At 40.0% G+C, this 22478-nt stretch overlaps 1 protein-coding gene across 7 annotated transcripts in view; it reads right to left on the bottom strand.

The window, feature by feature from the left end:
* ARHGEF28 (Rho guanine nucleotide exchange factor 28) overlaps positions 1 to 22478 on the bottom strand; it is a 200970-nt gene that overhangs the window by 164611 nt on the left and 13881 nt on the right. For 6 of the 7 annotated variants that reach the window (XM_072992640.2, XM_072992641.2, XM_078384502.1 and 3 more), the window contains exon 2: positions 14528 to 14571. The exons of the other annotated variant lie outside the window; for it this stretch is intronic. In XM_072992640.2, the coding sequence (XP_072848741.2) occupies positions 14528 to 14560 (33 nt within the window). In that variant the 5' untranslated portion in view covers positions 14561 to 14571. The remainder of the gene's footprint in view (positions 1 to 14527; positions 14572 to 22478) is intronic. 7 annotated transcript variants of the gene reach the window in all.

Here is a 22478-nt window from a genome sequence, read left to right as displayed (position 1 = left end):
TTATTCCTTTACCCTGATTAGTAATCCCTTATTTCAATGTAATTCCCTTTTCTAATATATAGGATATGCCCCTTTACAATTCCAGGAGTTAGTATATACATGCTTTCAATGTTGAAGGCCACCTTAATAAAGTATTTTTTTTCTTTTTATCTTTCTAAGTAACTCCCTCTCTTATTTGTCTTTTCCCAATTCTTGTTTCTATGTCTCTAAAAATTCTGCCATGCCTTGTGCCACCTGAGAACATTTTATACATTTGATCTATCTCCAATAAATCTTCTAGGCTCTTTTTAATTAGATCTGTTGATTCTCTCCCCTTATCTTCCCTTAGGACACCTAAAACTCTCCTTGGCTCCAGGGTTAGAATTAAAATCTCCTAGGTTTTCTCCTCTAATTTCCTCTTTTGATTGGCATACATCATCCACCAACCTCTCATTTCCTTGTTCATTATTCCCTGTCTCCTGTTGACTTCTTCTTCAACTGCTACTTGAATAATTTCACTTCTTTGTTGTGGCTCTCACTATTTCTAAAATTGCTTGAAGGGTAGATTTTGTTTCATCCCAAAATTGTCCTAGATGTCAAATAATTATATTCCAAGTGAAAGTTGTCCAGATGCTTAAAGTAGCCAGCCCAGTTCCATCAATACTTGCTTCCATAAGTCCACTTTAATGGATTGATCATATTTAGGGTTAAGCTTGAATCCAGTTTCAGACGTAGAGAGTTTTCCCCGTCTAATGGCTCAGGGTCCAGTCAAGTTCGGAACCCAAGACACAGTTTATAAATTCCACTTTGGCTGGATTTGGCTTTCTAGGGTTAATTTATCTGTAGTTCAGTTCTGTCCTCAGAAAGAAACAGCCATAAAGTGTTCAAAGTCAGTGATTCTAGGCTTTTTGCCAGCACTTTAGATAGCTGTTACAAGTAACATAAACAAATTTAGTTTCCCAGAATTCTTGCCAATGATGTTTTCAGGAGAAAGATTCTTAAGTTTATAACAACAAAGTAATACCAATCTTACTTCCTTGAATTATAATGAAATGCCTAATTAATGTCCAATTTATTTTTCTTGTGTCTCCCTGTGTCCCCTCCTGTGGCAACCCCAGACCTACTGGAGTATCCCACCCTGTAGTTATGCTGCCACCAACCATTCTCTATAAGGAGTCACACAGACCAGGAATGGATTTTAATAAACAAAAGAACAAGGTTTATTGAAACAACAAACAGGGTAAATAAAAGGATCAGGTAAATAGGAAACTGGAACTTGGTATAGTCCCAATCATACACATACAACAGCTTGGTTCCCACGGAACACTTTAAGGTAACGCACCGACCCTGAACCTATCAGTTCTGGCTACCTAGATAGAAACCTGAACCTATCAGGTATGTACTATCTGACGAACAGTTGTACCCAGTCTGACACACAGACTCCAACTCCACTTTTCCACATCAGCTCCAAATATATATACAGTACAGCTCCTCCCCCCTGATGTCCCGCCTTCCACTCCCCATAGGATGGAACTTTCCCTCCAAACCCATGACAGACAGGTACCATCAGTGCTGTATGTGACACCTCCTCTCTCCAGATTCACCGCTGCTCAATCAGTGATGAAGGATAGAAAACACTATTTCTGCTGTAGGGATTGTCTCGTCCAGGGATCGTAAAGCATTACAGTATCTCACCCAGTGGTAACGCAATGTTAATTAGGCTGATTTATTGCTTCTCCATTGCTGGCTGCTGACGACTTGCAAGCAAGCTAGTTCATCTGGTTGTTTCCACCCGCTGGTTGATTGGGGAGTTTCTTGGATCAAATGTTGGTAACTGCTGTCCCCCCCCCGGTGATCAACAGGCTTCTCCCCCATTTCACTGACTCTTCAAGGTGGCTTTAACCCCCCCAGGGGGGGTCCCAAACAGGTTGTAATTCAGTCCAAGGGATGGAGCTCCATCCTCCTCCTGCTGTCTCGTCGCAGTGTCAAGCCAGAACTCTCATCATAGGGTTTTCAGTGTAAGGAAAGTTCAGTAGTGGCTTACCATTGCACCTTCTGCACAGTACTAACAGGTAACAGCAGTCCTTCAGGTATCCAGGGCCCAAGCCGTTTAATGGAGTCTGGTCTCTAGAAGGCATTGCTCTCAGCTTCACTGACACACTCAAATCTCTTCATCACATTCACAGGTGCATACAATAAGAGAAAGTAACTAAATACAGGTGCCTAATGTGTTCCTCTGTTTTATTTTTTATTTTATTATGGTTGAATAAAGCGCTTATCAACTATTCCTATGCCATTCAGGACAACAGCCACATAGCAAAATGGGAATGTATTTACTGCATATGGAAAAATGCTTGCACAATTTCCTTTATATCTTGAAATTTAAAATAGATATTTCAAAATAAGTGAGTAGAAGCTAAACAATAGCAGGGGGTGGAGAAGGATGCTCTGGAATATCTTTAAGACAGAGCAGACTCTATCAAGCACCCAACCCTGTGACCTGCATTCTGCACACCACAGGTCAAAATACACTAAAACCTCAGAGTGAATTTACAGCTGCCAATTTCTTCTTGTCTTCTCCAGTTGTACCTCTAGAACCAATGTACAGGCCCCAGCAAAGCCCGAGACTGATATCTCCTTTAGGATTCCCTTCATTTCCCCCCCCCCAAAAAAAACGTGGCATTTCAAGCATAATTAGACAGCCAGATTTAACAGTCTTTTTTTAAAATTATTTTTTCAGAAATCGTTCAACTTTTGCTCAAGCCAGTCCCAAACTTGGCAGCAGCCCTGAGTGATTTGGTAAACTTTTTATTAGCTATTCCTACATTTTTATTACAGTTATATCTAACTTATCCTCCAAAGAGGTCAACGTGACATACATGGTTCTTTTCCTCCCCACTTTATCCTCACCACACTCGGGTGACATACATCAGATCTCAGATAATTTGAGAGGCCAAAGGTCAATCACCAAATTTCATGGTCACACACAGCACAGAGCACAGAGCCAAACTAGGGAATGACTACGTCAAGGTGGAATAACAGCCACCAACACAGATAGCTTTGAAAGGAGGCTAGATAGATTTACAGAGAGTAAGGCTAACAATGGCCACACTGTGCAGCACATTTCAAATGTTTTACAACCAGCATTAATCATGTGAGAAATCAGAAGGCCAACATTAACGAGTATTTATATTGAAATTCACCATATATCAGATAACAGACATCCCTGCAGGAAGCTTGTAAATGCTGGTATCTGGGATCCAAAGGCAGTAGTAAATGTCTCTCATAATTAGAACACATTAATGTTCCTTCCCCAGAGGCTAATGCCATCTGTGTTAATATGGAACCTGTCTGTGGCTGGGATCTATTTTCTCACACAGCTCTTTGAATCCTTCTTCTGTGTCTAGTTGAGAAGATGAAATAACCCTTCTCAGGCTTAGGTGTGAGCACTTTATCCCCATTTTACACAGAAGACCTGCAGTTCTGACAGATGAGGTGGGATCCTAAGAACTTAGCATTATATCCAATAGCTCAAGGGTTTGGACCAGATTTTCTTGAAAGGCAATCCCCTTTGCCACATCAAAAACTACAGGTGAGATTGGAGAAAGGAAAGTGTAAAAAAGCTTTTTGTGAGGGTAAAAAAGCTTTTTGATACCTTTGTTCAAAGGTATTGAAGTTTAAAGGAACCCTTGAATTTTTTTACTCATTTTTTCATTTTTTTATCCATCTGTTTCTTTTGTTTATAGCCCACCTCTCTTTCAGTGCATGTCCCAAAGTGGCTCACAAGGTGAAAAAGATCAAGCTATTCATATCAATTATTTTTTGTAAAAACTATCTTCAACACATTCTTGCTTTTAAACATCAAGGATTAAATAAAAAATTCCAGTCATTTTCTTGAGGCCTCTATAGTCTTTTCTAAAAGGACTGAAAGTAAACATTAATTCCATATTCTCAGTTTGGGGGGAGGAGAAGGAAAATTGACAGAAATTTTCTCTGTAAAGCCATAAGAACCAAGACTGTTTCAAGATCTGTCATGAAACAGATCTTGTTATCACTAGAATTATGCAGTTATACAGGCATTCCTGTATGATGGATACTAATGTCAGTAAGATACGAAAATTGACTTGGAACAAATGTTTTTTTCTATATATATCCCCAAATCGCATCTTGAAGTGGGGGAAGGGAAGAAGAACAGAGCCTTCATGTCAGGCATCTGCCATTTTTGCTAGAACATGGGGAGCTGCTTTATATGCTAGATCGGGCATGTCCACACTGGCAGAATAACTCATTTTGATCTCTTTTGGTACTGTTTGCTTTATGGCATCCACCTTCAGCAATCCATCCTGCCCCTTTTTAGAGATGTTACACTCCTTTTTGGCACAACAGTAGGACTACAGGGGGGGGGGAATTTAAACAGGCATTGGTCGTATTTAAGGGGAATCTTTTGGGGCTTGGGAGACCTGTAAGCTCATTAGAAAAAAAAGCAGCTGCTGCTTTGTACCTCTAGAAACAGAAAAAACATGTTGGAGGAGGAATCACCCTGAGCTGTATGTCTTTCACACACATTACTTTTCATATTTGGTGGTTAGCAGGAGCCAGAGCTATGACTCCAGCCAGTACAGGCTCCAGCCACACTAGTGGTGGTTGTGGGGTGCTGCCATCCAAAGAGGACCTTTTCAAAGCACTTCCAAGCCTAAAATAACTCCCTGCCCCTAGCTAGGAATGCTTCTCAACTGTGTCTCAGTTATTTTAGGTTATTTTAACTCACTAACTAAGAAAGCGTGTTTGAAAAGCCAGTGTCTTCAAAGGCTACCTCTGAATCCCAGTCTCTCTCTCTCTCTCTCTCTCTCTCTCTCTCTCTCTCTCTCTGTGTGTGTGTGTGTGTGTGTAGTTTCTAGAGAAACAATCTCACCTCAGACTTTTTTGCATGTGGGATCCTCTGTGTGTGTATATATATATATACAGTACACACACAGAGGATCCCACATGCAAAAAAAAGTCTGAGGCAAGATTGTTTCTCTCGATCAGTGGTTCCTAACCTTTTTTGAGTTGCAACTCCCTTTTATAATAGCCAAGTAACTGGTGACCCCCCCCCCCGCCCCATTTGCATAAAAAGGCATTTTTAAAGGGGTAAAGTCATCCCTTCTCAGAAAGTAGAAGCTTCTTTCTTCCTTACAGGGCTTGTTTCTCTTACATACACATACACAGTAACTTTAAGATCCGGTTCCAAAGGTCGAAGAAGAAATTATTGAACAAGGGCTACAATGCATATAAGATGATCCCCCCAGAAAACAATGTACAGTCCCCTTGGGGGTCACAACCGCTAGGTTGGGAAACATTGCTCTACATTCACAAACCAGTCTGCAAAGGAACTGAAGGCCATGTCTAATCACAATACAAGAACAAAGGGGAAATGGGCAACTTGGCATGGGGAGGTCAGCTTGAAGGAAAGCAATACCTTTATGCAATTTTTACAGAGGATTATATCCCCTCTCCATCTCTCACTTATTCTTAGATACCTTGTAAAATTTCAAAATGAGTTTCAAAAAACATTTTAAAACCTACAAAATACACTCAAAACAACAGAAGTTTAAGAGAAGGATAAACACAAGGAAAAACACAGATTAGATGAACCTAGAAGTTCCAATAAAATAAAAAGAGTTTCACTCAATATAATCAATTACAAACTGAGAGAATTCCTCAGGGAAATCATTCCACAATGGAGGCAGCACCAGTGAGAAGACTTTTCCCTGGCAAACCTCCCCCAACCCAACATATACTGGCAAAAATCTGAACAATCCAGCAACTTCCTTTTGCTTATCCTTATTTTCTAATCATTACAGCTGAAACATCAAACAAATAATATGGGAGCTGCAAAGCAAACAGAAAATTTTAAAAGGGAAGAGATGGGAAACAAAAAGGCAAAGATGGCCCCAACATTTTCTTTCCTGCTTCTGTGATCACTATATGCCCTCTCCCACCCCCTTTTCTTCAGCTCCACACTTTGTCTTATCTTAATCTTCATCAACTAATAAAAAGCTATCCAGCTGTCTCATCCAGTGTTTGTTCCAGATGTGACTGTCTGGTTTTCATTCAGCTTGGCTACAGAGGCTGCATTGGCACTAGATCATATACAATGGATTTTGAAAATTCATTTTTTTTCTTTGTGTTCACAATAGACTCCCCAGCCAGTGCCTGATACATCACACCTCTGCTATAATTAAAGTATAATTGAATCAGAGCTATGTGCAAAGCAACTTCAAAACTTATTTAACCAAGAACATCCTTTGAATGTAACTGCCATCTTTTTCCTTGGAAAAAAAAACACTATCTGCTGCATCACAAGGTCAATTCAGGTCTAGAATTATATGTTTGCAATGCCTAGCCAGATGGAAATATAGACACTTTTTCTTGGCCATCAATATATGATAGCATTTCAAAACCCACCAGCAATGAAAATTGGTTTCATCTAATATATTTTTGATGGGTGGGTTATATATATATGATCTGCAGTGATCATGGAGCCCAATCACTAATGACTGGCAATAGCTGCCAAGCATAAATCAGCAACAAGATTCTGGCCATTTTTTATTCCAAGGTTTAAAAGTTTTGCCTGTTCCCACTGATCCCTACCCTGTATGTTGAACTTAAAAAAAAAATCATTTCAGAGGCATTAACAATCTAAATTCTGTGCCTTGGAAACACACAAACTTTTTGGGACATTTCTCTAATCAACTCCTGCAACAGTACCTTTCTGACGTGTGGAACTCAAGGTCACGTATCTATGTGGCACTCACTATGAACTATGTTTGTGTTACCACTTTGGTTACCAGACTTAAAATGTCAAGTCCTTGCAAAGTTAATTGTGTTTACAATACTTGCATCAAAAAGAGAGCCCTATAGAACCTAGAGAGTGTGGTAAGTTTGCATCCAGTGCATAGCTTTTTTCTTTTCTTGAACCACTGCAGTCAGGCACGCTTCAAAAGAAATCTGATCATAACTTTAGTTGCATACTACTTAATTAATCTTTAGGCTGTAATAGTTAACTTGATACAGTAAAACACAGTATTTCTCTGTCTCTGTGTGTGTCTATAGGTATATCTATATATAATTAAAAACAGTGCTGCTACATACTCCTAATAGTAAATGTAATAGTAGAACTATTCTGAACAAAGAAGTTAAATAAGAGATCAAAGTGAAGTCTGATAACTCATGGTTAAAAAACAAAATGTCTTTGTGGAAGAAAAATGTTAGCATTCTAAGGAAGGAAAGGTTATCTGTGAAGTTCAAGGGATCAAAAGCATTTTTTTTAAATGTTGGTACTGTTATAGAAGGAAAATGAAAAGATTTTGCTTATCAAGAAACAGTGAAATAAAAATGAGCCTTTGTCATTGTAAGCCAAATGTATATTGACATTTGACAAAAGGAACTTCTTACATTAGCTTATGCATTTTGCACTACCTGAAAAACCTGGTACTGTATACGCTCAGCAATGGCTCAGGGTTTAACAGGTCATCAGAGGCCCAAACCTGTTGCTGAGAGAGTGAGCAAAAGCAGCTTTTCAGTCAAATGGACCTAGTAATATCTGTTCCATGCATGTATAACCTATGTACTGTACGTATAAACAGCTTTAAAAGGTCAGCAGAATTCTCATGATATTCCACCAATGTTGCCCACTGAGCTTGATGGTGATGATGATGATGATGATGATGATGAAAACTTACATCAAGGGAGATTATACCATGCATTAAATTATTCTCATTATTTGTTGTTTTATACTGCTTATTTAAATTGCCACAAACTGCCACGAGAAACACCTTGTGGGAAACAGGATTAAAATGTTTTAAATAAACAGGAAAAATGCTAAACAATTTTTTATTCAATCTGGTATCTGTTCTCAGTACCCCATGCCATGCTCCTGTGTCAGTCTATGAAAAGACATCTGAGGGGTTGTCCAGAAAGGCAAAAGTTCCTTTGTAAAGTAGCATGATTCAGCTAGTCATTGCTATGCCTCCCCTTGCAAGGAAAAAAAAGCTCAGTGTAAAATAATACAATCCTCCAAGAATGCAGGAGCAAATGCACAGATCTCAACAAATTGAGACTAGCATCATCTAGTTAGAGGGAAGAAATTCCAAAAGGGACAGCATGAAACCAGATGGTGGTTTTGTTTCCATCTGCGCTAGCCCATAGGCAGACAATTTCTAACGTTGGGAAGCAGAGACTACACTTTTGTAGGACTTGATGGTTGAAATCCAGTAGTGAGTGAGAAATAGAGGTGGTCCATTGAATCCATGGCACCTATGGAGCAGTTGACTCACCAAATCCCTACTAATTTAATGGGTCTACTCAATAGCAACTTACTACTGGATTTCAGCCAATACAACACACTTAATGGTTGTCGTAGATTTTTCGAGCTGTTTGGCTGTGTTTGTAGGTTTTTCAGGCCAAACAGCCTGAAAAACCTACAACCATTGGATCCCGGCCATGAAAGCCTTCGAGACACACTTAATGGTTGTTGTGGGTTTTTCAGGCTCTTTGGCCGTGTTCTGAAGGTTGTTCTTCCTAACGTTTCGCCAGTCTCTGTGGCCGGCATCTTCAGAGGACAGCACTCTTCAGAGGACAGCACTTCAGAGGACAGTGCTGTCCTCTGAAGATGCCAGCCACAGAGACTGGTGAAACGTCAGGAAGAACAACCTTCAGAACACGGCCAAAGAGCCCGAAAAACCCACAACAACCATTAAATCCCGGCTGTGAAAGCCTTCGTGAATACATTCAACACAACTTTCTTTGAACTGCGGTGTGGAATGGGAATGTCCTTGCTCTGATTCCCATGGTTCATTGTACTCTCTGTTTTTTTTTAAATACTACATTTACTAGGTACTAAGTTCCAGCCTCCCTTCTCTTGTTCACTTCAGGATTTATGGGGCTTTTTAATTTCTAAAACGAATGCAAATATCGAAGGAAAAATACCCTGAAACCAATTGCTCTGATATGGAAACTCTGCTCATTCTAAGTATGTACAATGAGCTGAGATAAGTTAGTGCAAAGGAAAAGTACTTTCTACAAATACAGGACAACTGTAATTTATTACTTACACAATCTGGGTCTAAGATAGGCCTCCTGCCCTGATATCCTCCAGATACTTGGGTCTAGAACATCCAGCAACCAGACACTTAACTCACTAAGCTATCTAGACAGCTATGACAGTTATTAATTTTCTTTTATAATTTACATCTGTATCCCACTTTTCATTCAAAGAGATGTAGCCCCTTCATCCTCACAATGCCCTGTGAGGTTTGACTGAAACAGGCTGGCCTGAGGTCACCCAAGGAAGGTGATCGACAACTTTAGTTTTGGATAGCCCAAGTGTCAGTCTAAAGCCCTGCATCTGGCTCATCACCTAAGGCTATTGAGAGCTGAAGTCCAAAATATCTGAAATGCGAGAGCTTGGAGAAAGCTTTTATAAGAGAAAGTATGGAAAACTCATATTTCCAGATATTTGCTCCCTTTTTACAGCATGCAGCAGGGACTCAGCTGTTTTATGACAATAACCTCACAAGGATACACTAAGAATTAAAATTGGCAGTTTTCTTATTCATCTGTGAAAGTATTACATACATTCTTTTCCACTGCCTCCATTTTAAGAGCCAAAATAAAATCTGATGTGAACATTATCAGGAGTTTGTCAATGGGATCCAGTAATGTACTGTGTAGGTCAACCCACTTCCCTCTTGGGTCTCCTCTACCAGATCCCATGATCTTTCAAAACCTGACAAAAACCAGTGATTAAAACAGGTTAATAATGCATCTGTAAACAAATGGTCATTGCTAACTTCAAGACAATTTCTCTTACATAACAGACAGCATACATAATAGCCGTTTGGGGCTGGGATTCTGGACTAGATTTAGCTGTGCCTCAGGACAATGTGCTTGCCTAGCAGGATTTCCGAGTTGCATGGAAGGGCCAGATAATACGGCCCATAGCACTTACATTGCTCAGCTGCTCTCAAGAACTTAAAGGAACTACACTATAAGACAACTGTTATCCTTCTCCACCAAAATCTGAAAGTTTATCACGTGTCTTAGCATGGATAATATTAATTCACCTCTCTCTTTATTACCTCAGGGAAGGTCCCTAAATTTGTTTTATTTGTTGAATTTATACCACATCTTTCCTCCTCTGCAGGAGTTCCCAACCTTGAGCAACCTATGTGTTCTTGCACTGTAGTTCCCAGAAGCCTTTATCACCAGCTGTGCTGGTTTCTGGGAGCTGCAGTCCAAGAACACCTGTGTGACCCAAGGTCGGAAACCACTGCTCTAGTGAGTTCAAGGCAGCTTACATGGTACTCCTTCCCCCAAAGTTATCTTCAGCTGGCTAACCTGACTCAGTGAGTTAGGTTTGTTGGCTGCAGTGCCAGGAGGTGGGAGTTTTATTCCCCACTGTGCCACCAGGAAAAGAGCCAGCCTGTGTAGCCTTAGGCAAGCTACACAGTCCAAGGAAAACTCCAGAAGAAGGGAATGGCAAACCACTTGTGAGCATTCTTTACCTGGAAGACCCTGGAAAAGGGTCACCATGAGTCAGAATTTACACACATGATTATTTTGTTGTTATCCTCATAACAACGCTGTGAGGAACTTTAGGTTGAAAGAGAGTGATTGATCCAAGGTCACCCACTGGATTTAATGCTTTGTGAGGATGAGAACCCAGATCTTGTCATTTCTAAAGAGGAAAAGGGGGCTTTGATGTGTTTAAGGTACATTTTTCTATCCCAAGGACCCTCCAAGGGCCACCCAGTCTATTAAAACTGTGTGTGGGGGGAGTCTTCTTCTGGCTTTCAAATATGAGTATTTTGGGGTATGAAACTGTGAACTATTTTAAAAGTGAGTCTCCATTCTGGAAGGTTCCAGGAGTTGCAATTCATGTTTTGTTTCCTAGAAAAAGAGGGGCCTGAGAAATGGCTGGTGGCAACACAAACAATTTTAGGGGCCATATGCAGCCCCAGGGCCATAAGTTGCACACAAACCCATTCTAAAGCAATCTGCCTTGTTGCTGGACTGTGTGTGCATATGACACCAAAGCACCCTGAGGGAAAAATAACAGCTGTATAGTTTTCTAGATCTGAATTATTACCCAGTTGAAACCTAGAACATGGATCCAGCATATTGTTTCTTCTAAGCCATATTTAAAAAAGAACTGTATGTGACAGCATATGGAAGCCTCCAGTATTTCTCAACATTCCATTATGTGACCTCCACACACTCACATGCACACAGCATGACAGGATGTTAGGAGGAACAGGAAGGTCAGTGCCTCTTACAAATTTATTGTGCTCCAAGGCAGGAAGACAGAACAGGGCTGAGGGAGAAAAGCAAGTGCTTAAACCTTTCCTTCCTTCAATGTCTTACTGCACTGCCCAGTTACATAGTTTGAAGAGAGAAAACAGGACTTTATAGAGGACCTCTGGATCTTCTGTGCCAATGGTGTAAAGAGATAATGCCCAATGTTAACACATGATTACTGGAAACCCAATTTAAAAATGTGTCAGCCTCACAGTGAAAACAATAAGATCATTATCCAAATACCTATAAATGTGATGAATGTGATGAAAACAACTGAAGTCTAGTGGTACCTTGATGATTTATCAACTTTTATTAGGTATAAGGTTTCCTGGATTACATCCCAATTCATGAGATGCATGGAGTGTTTTGATTAAGTGGGCTGTCGTGCGTGAAAGCTTATGCCAAACAAAATATATTAAGGCTTTTAAGGTGCCGGTAGATTTTTTTGACCTATCCATTTTGAAGGAAATTAACCGAGTGCTCACTGGAAGGACAGATCCTGAAGCTGAGTCTCCAATACTTTGGCCATCTCATAAGAGAAGACTCCCTGGAAAAGACCCTGATGTTGGGAAAGTGTGAAGGCAAGAGGAGAAGGGGACGACAGAGGACGAGATGGTTGGACAGTGTCATCAAAGCGACCAACATGAATTTGACCCAACTCCCAGAGGTAGTGGAAGACAGGAGGGCCTGGCATGCTCCATGGAGTCACCAAGAGTCAGGCACAACTTAACAACTAAACAACAATAAGAGTTTTTTGATGGTTTTCCTGCAAAAGATTTGCAAGGCTATGCCACATCCCTGGGAAAATATAAAGTTGGTGGTGATAGCTATATGACTTTTTCATAGTGCCGTTGTTGGCTTTTATTAAAATTCTTCAAAGCATTCTCCACTGTCTTTGCTCATTTCAAAATAAGTCAATTCATTAATAGCACCCTAACACCAGTCTGTTGTTGATACCCATCTGGTTTATTTGAACCTTGAAAGACATTTGTTTAAAGCTGAAACTAATATATGTGTGCACTTCACATCTAGTGCAGTCTTTCTGTTCAATTACTGCAATTTCAATACCCACTGTTTTCCTTTGACTTCTATTTTATTATCTTCCAGGTGAGATTTTTATGCTGGCCCAGGGTACAGTAATATGCTGTTCAATTTCTGTCAGGTCCAATATATTTTAGCTAATCAGCCCTGCCCTTCCTCCCTCCCCTGCCTCCAAACAAAACTGAAGTTGCATGTGTATCATCCTCTCCTAGTCCTGTGGGTTCTATGACACTTCTTTTTAAAAGGACGGAAACTGAAGTAGAAGATCATTTTCATTATCTCTCTGCCTTAGACAAACAACATGACTCTTTGAAGTCTTCAAAATTCAAATGTGTAGAATTTCATCCAAACAGAATAAGCCAGGAATCTATTCAGAGACCATGAACAAAAGAATCACTTTCAATGCCTGATTTAAATACAGGCTTGATTGTGTTTTCCATGAAAGGTATACTAATAGGGCAGTAATTTCCCTAATGGAAGGAACTCCCATGTGCTTTATATTCTGCATTAGAAATCAATTATGAACAAGCTGTGACATGGTGCTTTGCTGTTTTAATAGAGCAACACTAAGTCATGTAACTGTGCATGTACATTCAAAACCAGGTTGTTCGCATTCATCAGATGATTATACTTTTCCAAGTCATTTAATCTTTTCTTTATAATACTTAAAAGCTCCCATTTCTATTCAAATCCTGTATTGTGTAAAAAATGCACAATGTAAAAGAAACAAGTGGTTTTTTTAAAAAGAAGGACCTCAGTAAGAAAGTGTAAATTTATATGTTTATTCAGAAGTGGATCCTAACTTCAAGAAAAAAACCCTTCCTTCTACAGCTCCTTGTTTTCTACAGCTCCTTAGCTCCTTCCAAAACCTGGCCTTAGAATTCTGAGACCCTTAGAAATAGTAAAGCTCACTTTTCTTCTACAGTACCTGTCATCTCTGGAAACACTGGACTACATTTTCCATCACCCGCAAGTCAGCACAGCTATTGGTAGGCTTGAGGATTCGATACATCAAAAGGGAATTCGGTTGGAGAAAGGCTGGTTTAGATTATTTATTTATTTATTTAAAATTAGGTTGGAGAAAGGCTGGTTTAGAATGTCTGTCTGTCTGTCTGTTTGCTTAAAATATTTTTACCCCTCTTTTCTCTTTGAAAAGCACCCACGGCAGCTTATAACATAGCAAATCATTTTAATCTTTTTTTTTATGTTTTCATGTTTTAACATTTTAATTGTGTTTTAAATCATATATTGTTTAATTATTATTTTTATATTTAACTCATTGTGTTTTTAAATTGTGTGGATTTTAATGCTGTGAGCTACTTTGGGTCTCTTGTTGGGAGAAATACAGCATATAAAAACTAACAACAACAACAACAACAACAACACTGAAAGACAATATTTAAAACAGAAAAACAATAAGTATTGTACAGAACAGTGGTTTACATCATTAAAAGATAATATTTAAAGCTAACAACAATTAGTAAAAAGAGGCAGCTTGCATAATTAAAAGGCAATATTAAAGCTAAGAATAAGTATACAAATATTAAAAGTGGGAGAGTTGGAGGGGACAGTCCTTACACAAATTGAAACATAATCTAGGATTCAAGACTTCTAATTTAACCCAGTTGTCTGCTTATACATTTATTTAATTTTGTGGTCCTAGAAAATGAATCAAATTACCGGTAATTAAAAAGACATCCCAGGAGAGTGTATTTGAAAGTTCTATTCCAATCCCAATGTACAATGTCTCTTATTTGCTACTTGTATGGTACAACATTTGGGCTACTTTGACTGAGAGGGAAGGATAAAACATGTGTATTTATAATGGAAAGTTCTGTCTCCTAAATAACAAGTTACTTTTTTCATGCTACAATTAATGTCCTACTCCAAATGTTGCCAGCTAAGTCTTTATAGAAGCAGAACAATCTGGATGTCACAATGCCACAATTATTTTGTAACTACTTCAGAAAGCCAGTCTACAAGATGCATAAAAGGCACTAGGATTTCAATACCAGCTCCAAAGAGACAGTAGCATTCAGTGGCTCAAAGTCCCTCTGTCAAGCAGAGCACAGAATTCTTGTTTCATTCAGACTCCCTCTCAACATGTCGCTATTCAAAACAAAAGAAAGGCCTTTGGAGGTCAGGAACCTGATGTTGGGGAACTTACATAAAGAGGTACTTCAGTGCAGCTCAATTCCATCGTGGCAGCATCTATAAACAGAGCAGACCAAAGTAATTATCACAGACTCAGTTGCATTGACACTATTATGCGTGTTGTTCAAAGTCCAATACTAAACCCATCACCATGGCATCTGAATGGTTCTTCAATTAACTTCCTACCATCTGTCCAAGCCACTGCTTCTTATCTATGTCTTCATAAGAAAGAGAATAGGGCAGGTGCACAGTACTATTATGACAAAAGTTATACTTTCAACCAAATATAAAGGAGTGGTTTAAATTTAAATGTATTTCCACAACATGCAGACTTCAAGATCTTAGCATGCAGACCAAAGATCTTTTTTTAAAAAAAGTAATCAAGCTCTTAATTTGCAGACTCAGTTAAAATTTTCTCTTTTTCTACAAATGAAAAATTCACCAATTAATCAATTAAACCATGCAACCCTATCAAAATGTAAGGCATATGTGTTGTCTGAAAAAAATTCTTTATGTAACTTAAACAAGCCAACAGATTATTGTAGCAAATGAAAATTTCACGGGGATTGTTAACTGAAGAATCATGGTAAATGAAACAAGACTAAAATAAAACCAAAGTGTGTTGCTTATATACCCTCCCATAGTGCTGAAAGTATTCTCTGGGTGTTTTACAATTTAATTATGCAGGTTACACATTGTCACACCCAGCAAGCTGGGTACTCAATTTCCCGACCTTGGAAGGATGGAAGGTTGCATCAACCTCAAGCTGGGTACCTGAACCTAGAATTTAACTCAGGTTGTGAGCAGAGTCTTCACTCTGCATCACGAGCCTACCTCTGGTATTGATATCAATCCCAGTATTTTTCACCAAACATGCTATTAACTGGGAAGCATTCGATCCAAACTCTCAATTACTCCTGCTTTAATAACCTAGATACTCCTGCTTTAATACCTAGATACATCCTTATAATTAATTTCACGTAAAGAAAATTAAAATATTATAAAGATTAATTAATAAAATAGGAAAGTATGTTTTCAATTTCTAAACTATCAAAGAAGTCCTTCCTTCCTCTTCAGAAACTGCATGTAGGAAAGCATTGCAACCTATTTTTTTTTCATTCCAGCAGCATTTTCTGCAGCTTGATGTGGCATCCCGATGCATTTACTCTTTATGTGTGAACAATCACGAACAACAATCCCTCTAAGTTGTGTGGCTGCATAGGGCTGTCCTAATGCTGTACACTCACAGTTAGTGTGGCCATTCATTTGGTTCCAGTCGTGGCCAGAACTTTGCATGTACAGGGCAGGGTTTCTACCCAGTGCTCATGGAACATTAGAGGGAACCCTGATCACAAGCAATGCTACTGTGACAAGGCAATGCTAGTTCCAAAGAGGAAAAACAGCTGAGCTTGGCCTACAGGGAAACTGGCTTGCATAAAGCTTAGCTCAAATGAATGTCCTACAGTAAGTAACAACCAGTGCCTCTCCTTTCATTCACAGCACCAGCAAACTTTCTTCCCTTGCTGCAGTAGCTTTGTATCAGAACTGCAAAAACATTTTTTTCAGGGTGGTGGGAATACAACATCCATAATCCCTAGTCAGTGTGGCTTCTGTTTGCCTGGAAACAACATGTCAGCTGGAGGACTCTGGAAACTGCAGTCCAAAAACAAATTAACCTGTCCAACCTCCACTTTGAAGGTGCCTCAGGCAAATTGATACTGGCCTGGGGAACTAGGTATTTAGCACAGAATGAGCAAAAAGAGACATTTCCCCTCCCCCCCCTCGAATTTTAAATTCTCCCTGAAAACGCATCTCGTAAAATTTTCTGATAGGGAAGGACAAAAGGGCAAAAGAAGAACGAGGAACAGAGAAAAACGACGTTCATGTCTTGACAGACAGAGAATGCTACCCTGGAGGCAGACAGAGCCCCTAAGCAGCCCTAAAACACTTCAGGGCAAGTGTTTTCTTAATCTCACTGTCCTTGTAGGCCTGGTTTCTGTGGTCACAGGACCCCCTTTGGCAGCTGCTCCCAGGCTATGGAGCCCCCTTCCTGAGGGAAGCTCAGCTGGCTCCCTCCATTCTCTCCTTCTACCAGGAGACGAACCCATTTTATTTGGATTGGCCTTTGTCCATTTACGCTGTGATGGTATCGGTTACGTACCGCAGGACTTGTTCCTATTATAAAACAGGTAAGTTCAAAGTAGTTATTGTTCTCTCTCCCTCAGAAGACAGGGGACCTTCAGCCTATGACAAGCCCAGGTCAGGCAAAGTGGGGGGAGAAAGAAGACCAAGGAGGCAGGGAAACCCCCAGCAGAAACAAAAAAGGTGGGAAGGAACCAACAGAAGGAGGAGGAAGGGTGAAAAGTAAGGGAGAGAGATTATATATAAGGGTGGAGGAGGAGGAGGGGAAGTCGAGGTGGGATGGATAGAGTCAGAAAAGTAACAACACATTCCCTAAGGGGAGTGAGAGTGGATTAGTAAATTGAACCCCAGATGATGGAATGGGAAAGGTACCAAAAAAGGAAGCTGAAAGATAAAGGAAATTGCAGGTTCCTCAAAAATCATCCTATTGGGGTGAAACAGAAATAGAAGAGAGGCAAAGGGCAGAAAGGGAAAGAAGGGTCAAAAAGAAGGATAAGACAAAGGGAGATAGAACATGGGACTCCTCCTTCTAGGATGGACCTCCTGCCCTACAGGAGATGAAAGGCCTGAGACCCAAAGGGAAAAAAAGGGGATGAAGGGAAGAATGGTGGGAACAAGGCCCAATGCTCTTGTTGCAAGAGATGCCAGAGATGGAGACTTTCTTGAGGATGGACCCAAAGGAAAAGCTGTCAAGGCATGCAGACAGAGATGGGCATGGAGGGATCATGGGGAAGTCATTGAACCCTTTCTTCTCCCCGTTGGAGGGGAAGAGAAGATAGATTGTCAACACATTGCTAATAAAAATTAATCTATTCAAACAAGAAAGTGGTGCACACTCATCTGTGATGAGGAGACCAGAAGGGAGAGCAATCCTGGCCCCCCAGTTACATATATGAAATTAGTGCTAGATCACCCTATCATCGTATCACTGGGTTCTGATTATTATTATTTCCCACATTTGCCATCATAAAGGGATCAGCAAAGGCAGGACCAGAGAAGAAAAGAAGGACTGGCAGAGCAGAACCAGAGGAAGGAAGGAAAGAGTGGAGGCTGTGGTCTGGAACAGGAATTGCATTGCAGCCGTCTGAGCACTGACTGTGATTTCAGGCTGTGAATCAAATCCTATGTAGTTGCACCCTAACTGGCTATTCAGGAAGGTTATTTTAATGGTGAATGTTGCACATTTTACTTGATTTCCAATAAGGTAGCTTATTTAATTATGTTTTAATATTGTGTCATCTCCTTAACGGTATCTATTTTAATCCATGTTGTGACCTCTCTTGGTACTGCACTGGAAAAAAGGTGGACTATTTCTTCTGAGATGGAATTTGAGCCACTTTGACCAGAGTGTTTGCTTATTTACGGATGGAACTAATAAAATTAATGAATTAGGATGAATGTACAAAAGTAAAACTTTCTCACTGCCACAGCAACAAAATCAGATCAGAAAGAGAAATAAAAATAAGACTTTGAGCTAAAAGAGGTCACCTTCCTACAGCTGTAGACCAGCTGTTCAAAGCTGAAGTTTTGCCATAATAAAGATGCTTCCGTTTTGTTTATTCGGTCATTTCACATCATATACCGTGCAGTGAGTTAGTTCTGACTTAATGGCACATAACAACAAAGCATGCAATGAGTCAGAAATTATTTAAGCATATCTCTTCTTGTGTATGCAAAACACACCCTTTTCCACAGTAAGAGGAGGAGGAGGCAGAGGAGGAGAAGTAGAACCCTTCCAAAACTCCTTGCTAGTATAAGGCAGAGATGGGGGATATGTCGTCCTTCAGATTTCTTTAAACTGCAGCCCCGATTGCCCTTCACTGTTGATTAGATTGGCAAGGTCTGATGCAAGACGGACTACTACAGCATCTAAAGAAATCTTATACTCCCAAGCTTTAGTGCTGTTTCACATGTTATCCACTTTAGCTGCACAGATATCCTGTTTCTCCGAAAATAAGGCAGGGTTGTTATATTAATTTTTGCTCCAGAAAACACATTAGGGCTTATTTTCAGGGGATGTTTTATTTTTTTTCCCATGTACAACCATCTACATTTATTCAGATAGAGTCATGTCATCTTCTGGTTGCTGCACAATGGTGGAGGGCAGGGTTTCACTTAACTGGGCCTTATTTTTGGAGTAGGAGTTATATTACAAGCATCTTGAAAAATTATACTAGGGCTTATTTTCAGGTTAGGTCTTATTTTTGGGAAAACAGGGTATAGTTTCTATGTAGGGAGGGGAAAGAGGACTATTTCATATAATCTAAAGTATAATGCAAACTTTATTTTCACCATGATCATGTGTCTGATAAGAAGAGACACTTCATTTGTGCAGCCTTTAAAGACAGCGGTTCCCAACCTTGGGTCGCCAGATGTTCTTGGAAGCCTTCACAACTAACTGTGCTGGCCAATATTTCTGGGAGTTATAGTTTGAGAACACCTGGGGAGCCAAGCTTTGGAACCACTGTTTTAAGGCATGAAATTAATCTCTATATTTAGATTATCTTTGTAATCTTGGAGGACATGTTGTGCGAACTGCCCCTTATTCAACATTTTTAAAGATACAGTATGCAAAGAAGCAGACCTAATTATGTGCCCATTAAATACATTTTGTAACATTCATATAGAAATGTAGCAATGCTCAATCAAATGCAACACGGCTGGTTGACTACCTAGATTCCCCTAGGGAAAAACAGGAGATTCTGAGGCAGAGGCTGAAAAAGTTCCTTTTTCTGGACTAGAATTCCCATAATCCCATAATTAGCTGGCAGGTCTAGTGCAAAAGAGGAACTTCTCCCATCTCTATCCTGGGACACGCTCTTATTTCATATCTGGGCTTCTAAAACAGCGGGAGGCAGTCCTGAAATTTGGGTCTTCTTCAAATACATGCTAGAGATCATCAATGGGTGCGGGTGTCACAACCAGTAGGCAATACTGGTATAGTGTTGAGCTAAAATTCAAATGGCCTGGGTTCAAGTTGATGGAGAGTAAGCATGCAGTAGTAGACGAGCAACATTAACTTGTGGATCCAACCCTGTGAAACACTGAATGGCTTCCTGAGCAGATTTCCCCTTTTGTAAAGGAATCATGTCTGTTGTTCCAAGAAAATAAGAAAACTTGTGTTAGAGAAATATACTTGTGACAGAAGTCCAAGTTCTAGCTAACTAAGCTGGAGATGACAGGAACCATGGTAACCCCTTTCATCTCTAGAAAACAAAGGCAAAATGTCTCCTTGGAGAAACAAGAGAAAAGGTGTGAGCAGGAAGGAAAAGCAACTCTAAACATAGCAATTTAAGGGTGAAGAAAGGTCAGTGCATGTCAGAACAGGTAAAGGACAGTCTTGGAAGCCTGAGGAGTTCTTCTCTTTACTTCTCCCATGCAAAAATACATCATCTGGGTGTGAGCTGAGTTGCACCCAATTAGTTTCAACACAGATCACCACTCACAAATGCAAACAAATAATTAAAATTTAAAAAAACCTGAATGAATTACTGGGTCTACAGTTCTGGACTTACCAACAAATGAGTGAAAAACAATCTATTTCCTAGCTGCCTTCACTGAGAAAGACATATTTGAATGTAAATAGCTGGCTGGAACCTCAGGAGGCCAGGCATTTTCTCCCTGAACTTGAGAAAGTTGCCAGAGCATTGGGCTGAGGCTTCAAAACTGTACATGGCCTGCCTATCTTGCTATGGATTTGTGCAAAATGACACAAATCTAATTGACTTGCATAGCTGTACAGTTCAAATAATTCCATTACTCCTGACATAGAATATTGGCCACTTTGGTCCAAACTGTTTGCTTATTTGTAGATGGAAGACACGCTATCCTTAATGCAGTGTTGCATAAGTAAAGTGAAGCTAGAGAGACAGAGGTGAGAGAAGCAGATTAAAGGAGGTGTAATTATTGGTGGTGCTGCGGGCTAAACCGCAGAAGCCTGTGCTGGAGGGTCAGAAGACCAAGCAGTCGTAAGATCGAATCCACGCAACGGAGTCAGCGCCCGTCACTTGTCCCAGCAACCGCCAACCTAGCGGTTCAAAAGCATGCAAATGCAAGTAGATAAATAGGGACCACCTCGGTGGGAAGGTAACAGCGTTCCGTGTCTAAGTCGCACTGGCCATGTGACCACGGAAGATTGTCTTCGGACAAAATGCTGGCTCTATGGCTTGGAAACGGGGATGAGCACCGCCCCCTAGAGTCGAACACGACTGGACAAAAATTGTCAAGGGGAACCTTTACCTTTACCTAATTATTTTCCCATTGCTCTTGATTTATATGCTAATTTCAACATCACATAGTTCATTCTTAGCTATGAAGATAGTAGCCCCCAGTGCCTCTAATAATTTTCTGTCGCCTGGACACTGCCAAGGCTATGCTAAGGTCAGCATTAAACAGGAGGAAGGAAGGTAATACCTAACATTTACCCTATTCCACCTCCAGACTTTGCTGTTCCTCAAAGCTCCCTTCTCTGCTAAATAAAGGTCAGCAAACACCTACGCTTCTGCTGTTCTTGTATATGCCATGGGATGGGCTCCAGAAGAAGGTTCAAAAGGGTTTGAATAATGCTCTGTCTTGACATTCGGAACTGGCACATGAATAGCGTTATTCACAAGACAACAGTACAAAAATTGTGACAACAAGGAGGTAGCTTAGGTCTAGCCCAAGCCAACTGCAATAAGACCCTGAACTGTTTCTTTAGAAGGACATACTCTCAATAACTTAGAAAGCTGCCTTAAATAATATCAGATTATTTGACCAGGACCATCTGCTCTGACTAGTATAGTCGTCCAGGTATCAGGCCTGCTATCTAATCTTTTCTTTCTTAATTAGTGGAAACGCCAGCAATTGAACCTGGAATTCTGCATGTAAAGCACCAAGCAAGGATCCCACGCCAAATCAAATGTGCCTATGATTTCAGCCTTGAGCCATTCAGATTCTTGTTTTATGACATACACTAGTGGCACTTTCCTCCTGGACAGTCACAATGTTAATTTGTCCAGACTATTCTCCCCAGCTCCAGAACGTCCTATGTTCAGACATGCAGTGAAATACATGACTCTGGTACATCACATGCACTGTGCCGGCCTGTCTCAAGCAGTCTTGAGTTACAGAGAAGACCGGGGGGGGGGGGGGGCATCTTCTATGTCTTTCATGAAGAAGGCAAGCAACCATTGTTTCAAAACACACTCATTTCCTTTAAACCAGCCATGGTAGAATCACACGTTAATAATGGTATTTCCTGAAAGGGACGTGCAACAGTACACATAATTTATCCTCGTTGATTTCCTGCTCTTAAATAAGATCTTGTTAACATCGTAGGAAAAACAGTATCACTGACCTTCAATCTGCTTATGAACATATGATATACTGTAAATTGAGTATAGTGGGTCATATCAGAGATGAACTGAAACTACGTATCTGATCTAGAGCTATTAATTCTACTCTTGATCAGATATTGAAAGTAACTGTTACAAAAATCAGTTACTTACAATTTATCAGTGTTTTGCAACAATGATTGAAATGTAACATAACAAGGGATAGCATAACTCCTTTTGTAGTGTAACTGTAATTATGTTTAGTTTCTTTAATAGTTATAGGATTGCATGCTCTCATGAAGGATTGTATCACAGACTACAGGCTTATCACTTATTTATTTACTTATTTTATATCCTGCCTTTCTCCTGACAAAAAGGACCCAAAGCATTTTGATATTTTACTAAAAAGTTGTTACTCAGCCACTTTTGAATAATGTGACATTAAAGAACTGCTTCTTTTTTTTTAAATGCTCTTATAACTATAACTAACCATGGCAGAAAGGCTTG

The sequence above is a fragment of the Pogona vitticeps genome, chromosome 2, assembly GCF_051106095.1.
Source record: "Pogona vitticeps strain Pit_001003342236 chromosome 2, PviZW2.1, whole genome shotgun sequence".
Classification (NCBI taxonomy): domain Eukaryota; kingdom Metazoa; phylum Chordata; class Lepidosauria; order Squamata; family Agamidae; genus Pogona; species Pogona vitticeps.
Note: the sequence above shows the minus strand (reverse complement) of the source record. Positions and strands in the feature narration are given on the sequence as shown.